Source organism: Haliotis cracherodii, unplaced genomic scaffold (assembly GCF_022045235.1).
Source record: "Haliotis cracherodii isolate W230 unplaced genomic scaffold, xgHalCrac1.p SCAF_16, whole genome shotgun sequence".
Lineage (NCBI taxonomy): Eukaryota > Metazoa > Mollusca > Gastropoda > Lepetellida > Haliotidae > Haliotis > Haliotis cracherodii.
Genome location: NW_027266271.1, coordinates 22463462 through 22477540, shown reverse-complemented (window position 1 = coordinate 22477540; position 14079 = coordinate 22463462). Strand labels below are relative to the sequence as shown.

At 40.2% G+C, this 14079-nt stretch overlaps 1 protein-coding gene across 1 annotated transcript; it reads right to left on the bottom strand.

Annotated features, from left to right (window-relative positions):
• Positions 1-4243: 4243 nt before the first annotated feature.
• Positions 4244-7015, bottom strand: LOC139463624 (calphotin-like). The gene is made up of 2 exons (XM_071244896.1): positions 6991-7015; positions 4244-5205 (listed from the first exon to the last, which is right to left on the bottom strand). Exons 1-2 carry the CDS (start codon positions 7013-7015, stop codon positions 4244-4246), a joined length of 987 nt encoding a protein of 328 aa, XP_071100997.1.
• Between the last annotated feature and the right edge of the window lie 7064 nt (positions 7016-14079).

The window sequence follows — 14079 nt, the reverse complement described above, 5'->3', positions numbered from 1 at the left end:
TAATGTGTTTTGAAGGACCATCTGTGAAACAACGTCTGTGTCATCATTTTAATTTTACAATGATAGGTGAGTGTATGTTCTTTTATGATCGTTTATGCTTTTGGTCATTGCTGCGTTTAGATGATTCCATCAATGACATTATATTGTTGCAAGATTATACACATATTTCACACATTGTTCATGTGCTGATGTCTTTTGATATGTATATCAAAACCTCCCATGTTTTCCAATTATTTCGGAGTATATTTGTGAACGTGCATGTCATATGGCCCAAGAATCTTACTATCCAGTTGTGTCACAACATCATGAATTTTCAGAGGGTTTCATTCCTGCATTTATACATAGCGTAACGACCAGAGCCGAGACATACACGGCATTGACGTGAAAGCACAGCCGTTATTAATAGTTGGTTGGATATTTGTTGTTTAACGCCGCACTCAGCAATATTACAGTTATATGACGGCGGTCTGTAAATAATCGAGTCTAAACTAGATAATCCAGTGACTGGCATTATGAGCATCGACCACACAATTAATATACGATGACATGCATCAATTAAGTCAGCGAGCCTGACCACCCGATCCCGTTAGTCGCCTCTTACGATAAGCATAAACGCCTCCGTTATGAATAGTGAGTGAGTGAGTTTGGTTTTACGCCGCTTTTAACAATATTCCAGCAATGTCAAGACGAAGGACACTATAACTTGGCTTCACACACTGTACCTATGTGTGGAATCGAACCCGGGCCTTCGGTGTGACGAGCGAACGCTTTAACCACTAGGCTACCCGACCACCCCCCGTTATGAATAGAAAGAGTCAGTAGAACTAGAAGATACTAATTTCTTTCTTTCCGTTATGAATAGAAAGAATTTAGTATCTCCTTGTTCATGAGAAGAAGTTAATATAATATCCTAGGCCTGCTATTGTGTATGTTTTCCCTTTTCTTTTTATCAAAAGTAACTTTATCATGGAGGTCAAGTAACGTCGCGAAGTTGCTGCACGACAGATGAAATTTCTCCTATAAACAAATTAATAGCGATTTATTCATTCATCAAATGTCTTGGAAGTTGTCAACTTTTTAAAGATAAACTTTCACAAAATGTCATAAAACACATGAAAGGGTTACGTTTATTAAAATTGGTTAAAACGGTTCTCTAAGCAGAGCAAGTATTTTATTACTGTCATCAACTTACTGACATTTTGTGTGCATCTGCCAAGTTCTGCTAAGCACAAGAATCGATATGTGCCGTATCTGTTTCAAATGACAATGCACTATTCTGTTCACCGAGATATTTTGAAAAAAAAATGGAATATCTTCTCAAAGGCCTTTTTATGTATCTTTCCCAATCTTTTGAACATGTGGTATCTGTATTGCACATCTGGTACGCATGTCAGTAAAATAGGTCATTTGTGGACTGTATGGGGTTTTCAAGCTGTATGATCTTGTGCTAATGACAGTTAATACTGAATTAAGATAAATAGATGAGATGTAATATGTTTTTACACTGGGACAACATTACGCTTCCATGAGGATGATTAAGAAAGTGCTTTCAGTTGCTGACTCAACACACGATTGAGAAATGTGAGACATGTGACGTCACATTTCATAGTGGCCTTACGTTTTTGTATAGTCTGTTTCACAGACGAAGGGCTAGAATCTTTTCATTGCAGCATCGTCCCAACCTTCATCACCTTGACACACGCTATCCCTGAGATGTGATTACAGGTAACCTTAAGCCCAGAAACAACTGCATATTAAAATGTTAACAGTTTCTAAAGCATTTGATTTACCTACCTAAACTGGAAATAAAAGATACACATCTGTTTCATATTTAGACATTCGCATAAAGATTCAGAGTTTCAAACAACTTTAGTTGTATGACAAGAGGGATGACCCCAACTTTACAACAGTCAACGTTTCATTTAGAGCATATTCCAGGCGTCCCAACCTTTGGTGTCAACATTTCACAACTTTTAGGTAGAATCGAGCGTTTGTTCAAATGTTGTCATCTTCATCATGGTGACATCATTCAAGTCCTTCGTGAAGCATTTAAAACATTTATGGTAGAAATGTGGATCAATGACAAAAATAATGTCCGATTCAATTCCCTAGTTTGACTTGTGCCATATGTTCCCGTTTTTGTGCAGGTGACACTTGACTTTCTTTGGCACGTATCTGTAACAGGCACTCACCTTGTCGAGAACACCTGGTGTCATCACCGTTTAATAGTGATTCATACTGTCGCACAGCGGACGCCGCTTTTAACAGAGATGTTATGACTATGGAAAAGGGTTGGTCGTTTCTATTTACAAATGGTTACGCAAAAATCCAGATACATCTGAAACGATCAACAATCAATATCGATTATTCAACTCAATAAGTTTATTAATCTGATTCCCACATATTTTAGGAATACTGGATGTTGCAGAATTGTGAAGGTTAGCGACACGTGATCTGAATTCTAATACACTATAAAATATGGAAGTTGTAGCAGAAGTGTTATTGACGCGTGCGTGTACCAGAAAAAAAGACATGTCACTCCATTTCACTACAAGAGAAAGTTCAGCCGTTGTGTGTCTATATATTTGCAAATCATTAACTCTCGTGTAGGACCGAAGGCTGAAATCACTCAAACTCGTGGAGGAAAAAGGTGATTAGTAGGGCTGTAACGAAACACGTAGTTACAATACGATACGTGTCACAATCGCACGGCGATGTCAATACATTCACTTAATAAGGATCCGTCAGCGTTCATCAGAGGAAATGAGCACGATCATATTTATTGAACTTCAGTACTTTAACTAAACATTGCTTGGCAAGTGTTGTCCATACCCGTATGAAACACACAGGCAGTGACCGTTTCCTCCTATAAAATCATGGGCAAGTTTCGACCTGAATTAGTTGAGGTGAAATGGGGCTTAACGTCGCATAAAAGATTATATATATACGTGCATGCACCTGTGTGTGTGACTACGTGTACTAGTCCGGACTGATGCCGATTTTTAGTGCCAGCCCACTGAGATACCATGCCGCAGTTTAACATGAATACCCCACTCAGACACAGTATACTGACTCCGACCCGACCAGTCCTTGTTAAAGCCTCTTAATGCCGAGCGCCAGACAGGGTAACAACAAGTACCATCTTTTAACGTCTTTTGGTATGACGCGGCCGGGGATCGAACCCCGGACCTTCCGCTCTACGGGCGGACGCTCTACCACTAGACCACGGAAGCGGTCCGACCTGATTTAACATATAATACCAAATGAAACTGGTATCGTGGCACAAATAACCTGTTTACACTGACATTTAGGTGTATATTGTGGTCGCCGACTTCCTTACAGGTCCCTCAACATAAACACCATGGTCGCCACAAGTACCACTGCATCAACACCATCCAACACATTACAAATCATAAGCACCTCCTCTATTACTACCAACAACTTCATCATCACCGCAACCATCGCTACAACATCCACCATCACTACATGTATCACTACAACACAGCCGTCATATATACTACTACTTCTACGTATACCAAGGCAATCGCTACCTTCCCAGCACGTACGACGACAACCAACAAGTAACAGTATCAGTCTGAAGGATCTAGTTCAGAGTCTGACGGAGGAAGCAGCAGCAGCAGTAACACGTCCAGTCGTGGCCATTGTACGGCGCATCAAACAACCACAAGCAAAGCATTGTAAAACATCAACGTTATATCTTGAGTGTTTAAACATGGCATATCTGTCGTTTGTAATATTGCACACAGAACAAGAGAAAGTAACACTTAAAAGCACTCGTGCACAAGTAAAAGTTATGTTATAGGGAGACAGTTCAGCATATCTGCCTGGATGTCATGTTACGCTATCAGCTCTTTTTTGTTTATTGTTTTACACCACAGACAGGAGTATTCCAAGACAGCCTGTAAGTAGTCGAGTGTAAGAAAGATAAACCAGTGGATGATATTATGAGCAAGGTCCCACGCCGATGGGGTACGATGACACGCCAACCACCAAAGCACGAAGCCTGACAACGAAATCCAATTTAGCCAACAAGTAATATAGATATTTTCTAAAGCTGGTTCCGACGGGTAATTCATTCTAACCTGGCAAAGATGCTGTATTTGAATACAAACTTTTGAAACATACTTTTATATTTTCATTGCAAAAAGTACGATATATAGTATGATACATTTATAAAAATGGCGTAATGCGGGAAGACTGCGGCCCCGTTCTTACCCTTCTTCTACCCTAGGGAGTGTGCTGCGAGGCCGACACCTATTGGAGTAACAGATGCAGGAAGAGCCGCTAGGCCGACACCTATAGGGGTAGCAGAAGCAGGTAAAGCTGCCATGCCGACACCTATAGGATTAATAGATGCAGGAAGAGCCGCAAGGCTGACACCTATAGGATTAATAGATGCAGGTAGGGCCGCCAGGCCGACACCTATAGGAGTAACAGATGCAGGTAGAGCCGCCAGGCCGACACCAATAGGAGTAACACATGAAGGTAGAGCTACCAGGCCGACACCTATAGGGATTACAGATGCAGGAAGAGCCGCAAGGACGACACCTATCGGAGTAACAGATGCAGGAAAAGCTTCAAGACCGACACTTATTGGAGTAACAGATGCAGGTAGGACCGCCAGGCCGACAACTATGGGGGTAACAGATGCCGGTAGGACCGCCAGGCCGACACCTATAGGATTAATAGATGCAGGTAGGGCCGCCAGGCCGACACCTATAGGATTAACAGATGCAGGAAGAGCCGCCAGGCCGACACCTATAGGATAAATAGATGCAGGTAGGGCCGCCAGGCCGACACCTATAGGAGTAACAGAAGCAGGAAGAGCTTCAAGGCCGTCACCTATAGGATTAACAGATGCAGGTTGTGCCGCCAGGACGACACCTATAGGGATAACAGATGCAGGTAAACCTGCCAGGCCGACACCTTTAGGAGTAACAGATGCGAGTAATGCTGCCAGACCGACACCTTTAGGAGTAACAGATGCAGGTAAAGCTGCCAGACCGACACCTTTAGGAGTAACAGATGCGAGTAATGCTGCCAGGCAGACACCTTTAGGAGTAACGTTAACAGATGCGGGTAATGCTGCCAGACCGACACCTTTAGGAGTAACAGATGCGGGTAAAGCTGCCAGACCGACACATTTAGGAGTAACAGATGCGGGTAATGCTGCCAGGCAGACACCTATAGGAGTAACAGATGCAGGTAGAGTTTAAAGGCTGCCACCTATAGGAGTAACAGAAGCAGGTAGTGCTGCCAGGCCGACACCTATTGGATTAACGGATGCAGGTAGAGCCGCCAGGCCGACACCTATCGGAATAACAGAGGCAGTAAAAGCTGCCAGGGCGAAAACTATAGAATTAACAGATGTAGGTAGAGCTACCAGGCCGACACCTATAGAATTAACAGATGTAGGTAGAGCTACCAGACCGACACCTATAGAATTAACAGATGTAGGTAGAGCTACCAGGCCGACACCTATAGAATTAACAGATGTAGGTAGAGCTACCAGACCGACACCTATAGAATTAACAGATGTAGGTAGAGCTAACAGGACGAAACCTATAGAATGAACAAATGAAGGTAGACCTACCAGGCTGACACCTATGTGATTAACAGATGAAGGAAGAGCTACCAGGCTGACACCTATGGGATTAACAAATGAAGGTAGAGCTACTAGGCCGACACCTATGTGACTAACAGATGAAGGAAGAGCTACCAGGCTGACACCGATGTGATTAACAAATGAAGGTAGAGCTACCAGGACGACATCTATAGAATTAACAGATGTAGGTAGAGCTACCAGACCGACACCTATAGAATTAACAAATGTAGGTAGAGCTACGAGGACGACACCTATAAAATGAACAAATGAAGGTAGACCTACCAGGCCGACACCTATGTGATTAACAGATGAAGGAAGAGCTACCAGGCTGACACCGTTGGGATTAACAAATGAAGGTAGAACTACTAGGCCGACACCTATGTGATTAACAGATGAAGGAAGAGCTACCAGGCTGACACCTATGGGATTAACAAATGTAGCTAGAGCTACCAGGCCGACACCTATAGAATTAACAGATGTAGGTAGAGCTACCAGACCGACACCTATAGAATTAACAGATGTAGGTAGAGCTACCAGACCGACACCTATAGAATTAACAAATGTAGGTAGAGCTACCAGGACGACACCTATAGAATGAACAAATGAAGGTAGACCTACCAGGCCGACACCTATGTGATTAACAGATGAAGGAAGAGCTACCAGGCTGACACCTATGGGATTAACAAATGAAGGTAGAGCTACCAGGCCGACACCTATGGGATTAAAAGATCCAAGTAGTGAAATTAACTAAATGTCGGCCTCCCCTTTCTGCCCGTGTTTCACAACTTGTCTGTGGACGGAATAGCAATAACACTTCATTGCTACGTTGTTGTTTATCAGAGTAACTACAGTGACATGGTGCAATGTGAGGATATATACTCAGCGCAACCAGTGAATGGTCACACACAAATATGGAACTGGATTTGTTTTTAATTAAACATGACTTTGGTGGAAACGTGGTCAGCCTCTCTGACTTTGTTGATGCATGTCATCGCATGCCAATTACATGGATCGACGCTCGTGCTGTCAATCACTAGTTTGTCTGGTCCAGATTCGATTATTTACAGACCGCCGTCATTCGTTTACGGTTGTATGTCACAAATGGAAGTGATTTCACTTGACATTGTTGCACAGTGACTTTCGTTTACTGGATCGTGTGTACAAAGCAAAGTTGATAATAGTGTTACATTTACATGTATAAACACGTGTATTTTGTGCATCTATTGGTAAGCGAGAGTGACATTGTATGGTTAACACATCTCTAAGGTGATCGCGACTAACTTTCACGAAGTCAGAGAAAGGGCTGTAAAATGACTCAAACAAGCCTTCCTTGCGACAGTCATGTGAGGTTCAGCTGTCACTACCCAGATCATGCAGCTTCTTGAACATAGAGGCGGAGGCAAGGAAAGAGCGAGGCAGAGAGAGAGCTAGAAAGCGTGTGAGTGTTTGTGTGTGTCTGTGAGTGTGTATGTGTGTTTGTGTGTGTGCGAGTGCGTGTGTGTGTTTGTGTGTGTGCGAGTATTTGTGTATGTTTGCGAGAGTGTGTGCGTGTGTGCGAGAATGTGTGTATGTGTGTGCGAGTATGTGTGTAAGTGTGTGTTTGTGTGTGTGCGAGTATGCGTGTGTGTGCGTGCGTGTGTGTGTGCGTGCGAGTATGTGTGTGTGCGAGTGTGTGTGTGTGTTTGTGTGTGCGAGTATTTGTGTATGTGTGCGTGTGTGCGAGTATGTGTGTGTGCGGGTATGTGTGTATGTGTGTGTTTGTATGTGTGCGAGGATGTGTGCATTTGTGTGTGCGAGTATGCGTGGGTGGGTGTTTGTGTGTGCGAGTAAGTGTGTGTGCGAGAGTGTGTGTTTGTGTGTGCGAGTGTGTGTGTGTCTGTGTGTTCTAGTGTGTGTGTTTGTGTGTGTGCGAGTATGTGAGTGTGTGGGACGTGTGTGTGTGCGAAATTCTATTTCATACGAGATGCAATAATCATTAGAGTCAATGGCTAAACAAGCATCTCCTTTTACACATTGCGCTGGAAGAATACTTCAACTGTTCAAAACTAACACGTTTCATTAATATTGTTATATGTAAATGTTTAGGCCATATCATAACAATTGTTTATCATGTAGTCATAGTTACACTCTGTAGCCGAGATTTACAAACATTAGCAAGTAAATTGAGGTATGTTAAGGTCGAGTGTTGTCAGTACAGGACAGTGGTGTGTGACAAGGAGTCAATCCATGTGAACATAGAATCGTGTCCTTTTTGTCTAACAATATTCGTGTTTGCAGTCGACGTTGTACACAGGTTTAGAAATGGGACACTGATTTGATATATATTGGATTCCCCAGTGAGCAGCAGAACAAAATAGTTCACTAAAGTTACAAGCTGTGTTTATTGTTCACATGAATGACCTGATTGTGTGCTAGCTATTTTTTAGGAATTATTTCAGGAAACCGATGTTGATTTCCGATATGAAATAACGTCATTTCACGAACATGGGCGGTTATTACAAGTTTTAGCATTTACTCCTGACAGATGAGTATCACCGCGAATCAAAATAGCGAGATGGGCATTGCAGTTACTGGTCTTTCGTAGCAGATTTAGCTGGGCATGCATGCATTTCCATACACCTCGTGGATCTGTTGCAGAATTAGGCCCAACATTGATCCAAGTAGTAACACGTGTTTGAGTCGAAGCTTATTAAGTTTATCCACCCGTTTGAACAACTATGATAATCAGGCCTATTCAGAAGCTTGTTGCAGATCATAAAGCGGTACTCAGTTGCGTGGGGGGTAAAGACTGAATCCACTGAATGCGGTCAATGCTTCAATTCGCACACTGTAGGAGTCGATTGTTTTCTAAATCCCAGTCGAAAAGTAGAATGGGGTGGTACGTGTACTCACTTAGCAAACATTTTCCTGATAAGTTCTTCAACTCTTATGGTTCGGCAGTTTACAAACACGCCCTCAACAGACGGAGAGAAAAGCGGTTCAATCTCTTGACACATATGAGCTGAGATAGCGGTGGGCAAAAAACATGTTTTCGTGTTTCTTTGCTTGATGAAATAACTCCTTCTAAACATTCATGCTTTAGTGGTCATTCTGTTACAGTGATCTGACGTCGTTATGTTTCAGTCAGCTCTATAATTTGGCTCTGGCCCCGGCACCTGGCTGATATGGTGTCATGATCGTTGCTCATGTTTCCAGTCACTGGTTTGCCTTTTCCAAATGTCGATTTTGATTTGATGTGAATAAATACGTTTTATGTGAGCAATTGACCTGCCTTTGCATGTGTTTGTGACGGGTGCCATCATGCTATAGTCGGAATCGTACAATCGGCACTGATTTTAGCAGAGATTGTTTTGTGAATAAGGACAAGGTTTTGTCGCTTTTATTATTATCAGTTTTAGATATATTTAATCAAAGTAGGATTTTAGGAAATTTCACTCCATCGCTGCTTAAAGCCAGCTTCGTATCTATTCCGAAGTCTGGCAAAGATGGAAAAGATCATAAAAATCCATCCGTCCTATGTTACTCATAATATAAAATGCCTTTAGGACATGAGAGCTCTTTTCTCTCATTTCATATCTTAAGTTAAGATAAAGGGACAACTTCAGGTTCATGTGGCTATCTCAATATATAATATTACTGGATGACATTCAAAACAACCATTCACAGCAAAATGATTGCTTTCTTAATCCCTCGGAGAACTTTTGAAAACTTAGAAAAGAAGTCAGAGGAAATTGCCAGGAAATTGCCAGGAAACATTCAATGAAGGACAGAATGCTATTTTAAAGCTACACAGACGTTCATGAGTGATCTGACAAAACTTATACTCAAACGTTAGGCAATATGTGATGTAACTCTCACATTTTTGTGACACATTACTATTTAATCAGAAATACATAAATATATGTTTGGAGCATAAAATGCATAAATTTGTATGAAAACGTTTCACGTGTTTGTTTTATCCCCTTCTTCTGTTAACAAAACCATAAAACATTTGGTTTAAGCATCCTCGGATCGTTCATGTATCGCTAATCGTAAACTGAAGGGACCAGGTCAAATAGTTAACCTCAAGAGTCAGTGATTACACCAGGAGTCCTGCCATCTTCATTTGTTTCCCCTATTCAAAGATCAGTGTTAGTGTCAAGGTCTTTTCCAACATGTAGTTTGGTAAACTCCTTTCAGCTGGTTCAATGGACAATATATTTTTTGTATTTTCGTTATCCCTTTTATATTTAGTATACCATGCATGTTCCCGTCACTACAGTCGTCCAAGGCGCCGCGATTCGCTGTGTAGAGTTGCGTCCCTTGGGCACGCCAGAAACCTTTGAGTGTGGGTTCGAATCCCGGTTCGCCCCGATTATGTTTCTAGGTTTGTCAGCATCATACCCGTGCTCGTGGGTTTCACCGAAGTGGAAAACGTCTCAGACCTCCATCACTTCAGGCTTTCCTCCCACATTAAGCTGACACAACGCGATATAACTGGAATACTGTTAAAAGCGGCGTTAAACCCAACTCACTCACTCACTCAAGTCACTATAAATGGTTCAATGGTTTCCAATAATGATAACATGACAATCCATGTATTCATATACGGTTGTTAATTTTGATATCTTCATAGGACCTCCCCATCGTACTAAATGATAACTCGTCACGTCGAACACTCGGGTTCGATTCCCCACACTGGTACAATGGGTGAAGCCCATTTCTGGCGTGATACTACATAACTGGGAAAGATCTAAAAGCAGTGTAAACCCACATTCCCGCACTCAAAAAAAGGTAAAAGAAAACTTACTTTTAATGGTGAGACACAGTTAACTAAGACATAAATCTTAAGACATGTGTATACATATAAACACGGGTATGATGATTTTATTCGTTTAATTCAATTTATCATAAATAAAATTAAAAGTTGTAGATGGACACAATGGAAAATGACTTCTAAATATTCATTGTAACTTGTGTTGACACTGACTTGACCTGAGAAAATCTATTACAGTTTTGAGAACAGTACATGAATTTGAAAGTGTGCACCTTTTTATCATAACAGTTAAACACTAACAAGACTGGCTGTCCACCGTCTACTGTTATGTCACAGGTTATTAATATTGTAGTCTTTATCTGTTCATGCCTGTTTCACGAGTAAATATAAAACGTCAACGCCTGTTTATGATTGACCAAAATATGCTATTCAAAAACTAACTTATGTCTTGATAGATATTTGGATGAAATAGCTGCCCCAAACTAATTTCTTTACATTCAGACACTACTTTTAATTCATATTTAAATATCCACTTGTCTCTGGCAACTGATGGTCAAGTATATTGTGGGCATATATACTCAAGACGACGTTCTTTCAGAGATACCAACACAAACCGAGAATCCTGTGTTTCCATCAAAACAAAGACATTTCATTTACTGATACCGACTTTAAGCCGAAATCCATTCGACGTCGTAATAGCTTAATCGTAATCTTTTTATTAATTAAGTGAATGAGTAGGTCGGGTTAATGCATCTTTGAACAGTAATTCATTGACATCACAGCTAAACCATACCACGTTTAACAATTGACGAAAGCCACGAAAACGGATATGGTGCTGACAAACCATGAATTATAAGATGTTGCAGCTGACTGGGTTGCCGTACCCCAACATTTCATTTAGAGTTGCATCTCTTCCAAAGATGATGTCGTGTGGCAGGTGTACGGCTTTGTGTCGTAAGGCAACTTACTTTGTTATGCGAAATGTGTGAGAGGCAAGTGCTACCGGTAGGACATGACACACATCTTGTGTCATCACTGGTTCTCAGTCCATATCATTTTTACAACTATTTTACCTTTTAGGCCCAAATGAATCTGTCATCAAGATTGAATATTTTTTCTGGCGTTGACGATATATATTTCCATGAATAAGGTATGACTCATTTTCGGAGCATAACTCATAAATCTTTTAATTATTTGTCAGAATAGTTGGGTTTCGTTTTTATCGTTTTCACATAAATTAATGATAAGCTGAATCGCCGAAGCCAACTAGTGTACCTTTTAGGCCCAACGGAATCAGTTTCGGCTGAAAACAATACTGATTATTTTCAAGACTGACGTTATATACTTTCAATGATAAGGTGTGGTTCATTTTTTCAGGGCATATCTCGAAAACCTTTTATCTATTTATCAGAATAGTCTGAGCTCCTTCTTATCGTTTTCACAGAAATTAATGATCAGCTGAATCGCCAAAGCCATACAATTATTTAATATTTTAAGCCCAACGGAATCAATTTAGGCAGAAAACAATACTGATTATTTTCAAGACTGACGTTATATACTTCAAATGATAAGGTGTGGTTCATTTTTTCAGGGCATATCTCATAAACTTTTTATTTATTAATCAGAATAGCTCGTTCTTATCGTTTTCACAGAAATTAATGATAAGCTGAATCGCCAAAGCCATACAACTATTTAATATTTTAGGCCCAATGGAATCAGTTTCAGCAGATAATCAAGATTATTTTCTGAATCGCCAAAGCCATACATCATCTCTGTACAAATTCATTCTAAAAGGGACGAGTGTTGATAATGCTTGATATCAAAATACACTAGGTTAAAATTCTATGTATCACTCAAAAAAATTCTTACATTTTCATTTTATAAACAATTATGACCAGTGTCTTGAGTGTAACACGTACAGATAACACAGATTCGGTGTCAGAGAGATGAGTCATATCATTTGACTTTGATGTCATGACGTCAGAGTGGTCTGTGATGCAATTTCATTGTGTGATCTCACCGGTATCTTCCGTTTATAGGAATGAAACGCCAAAGTCATATCCTTTATATTATATATATATATATATATATATATATATATATATATATATATATATATATATATATATATTTGTTGACAATAAGTAGAATCATTTTTCGTTTTAATTTAAGCTGCTACTGAATAGCAATTTATGTTTTTCCGTAACTTTCAAGAATTACCTCCCCTTAGTGTCACCTGCGCTGCAACAAAGTTGGAAACCTGAAGAAACTCGGTAGAAGGTAAACACATGTATGACGTGCTATGAGACGCATGAAGCAAACACAAACACAATTTCAAGTATCCAAGTGATGGTGTAGCAGGAATAAACTTTTGAAACGAATGACTTTAACAATTTAAAGACACAATATACTTCTGCAGCTTCTTGGCAGGAGCATCTCATGAAATCATCAAAAATCTCCTAAAGGTACAAATTTTAGTTGCAAGAGTCATTGTCAAATCAGTCAGCAGAGAGTACATACATGTATCAATCGTCTTCAGATCTCTGAACTGGTTGTGTATCCATGAACGTGTTGAATTTAAGATACTTTCCAAGACCTCGGTGCGTTACCAGGAGAAACTGCACCGAAACCTAAAAGATAGAGATGTCATTTTACCTGTGGTTTATAGTTATCATATTAGTTTCATTGAATAACTGTTTCTACAAGCGTAGTTATATCAGACAAATTTAATAAATAGAACGTGTATGCAGGAAAATAGTTTTTCAGGAAAGTTTCTTGAGAGGGTGTCAATATTTCATGCAATATATATAATTATCTTTGCATAAAAAGGGAAAACATACCTTTGTCAAACAACTTAGAGCCATAACAAATTTAAGCTAGGCATTTCCAATGGCTACCATAGTTAATTGAACGCACAAACCTTGGCCACAAGGTCGGGACATGACAAATTAAGTAAGTCATTGAGTAACCGGAAAAGGCGGAACGAACATGTATTGATGACTTAATGTTTGTTTGAAGCACTTGTGAATGTTGTGTTAACATTTGTACACAAGTAATAACGATGCTAGCTGAAGAACAAACAGGTGGAGTGAGTCTGCTTCCATTCTCGGGATAATAACCTTGGGAATAATTTGCTTATTTTGGGGACCCAGACGCTATATTGTCAGTAGCTGTCCGTTCATTTCCTAACGTTACTTCAAAAATATCACTTTTTTAGTCTCGTGAGTTGATTTTATTATATTTCTAATTGTCTTGTGAACGTCTCCCGAGTCATCTGATATCTGTTTTCCTACTTGTATGCTTACTTCCTCAACAAAAGTTCAGCACAGCTGCTGTGACGTCATCGTTCGAGACGGAATGGTTTTTTTCATGTTTTGGATCAAATGTCTGACGCAGCCAATCTAAGGAAAAGAAGGTGGTTGCTGAACGAGTGCAAAGTCACACTCGTGGATTCTAGCCATGACAATGGCCGATTTGTGCATTGGTCCATTGTCCTGAATATTAATTCTGAATATTATTATAGTATGGAAATTGGAATGCTTAAGCAAGATTGCGTTCGTTTCCTTGTTCTTTGCTTCCGTGTTTCCTTTTTTCACTTGTTTCTTTCTTAATTGTTTCACCGTTTCCTTGTTGTTCTTGTCATTCTTTCCTTGTTGTCAATGTTTGCTCGTTCTTTATTTCCTTGTTTCCCTGTTCC

Bases quoted from the DNA above. Each gene is read 5' to 3' on its own strand.
- LOC139463624 (XM_071244896.1), bottom strand. From the start codon at position 7,015: ATGTTCAAGAAGCTGCATGATCTGG. The intron at 5,206-6,990 runs GTAGTGACAGCT...TTACTCCTATAG, and splicing joins CAAGAAGCTGCATGATCTGG to GTGTCTGCCTGGCAGCATTA.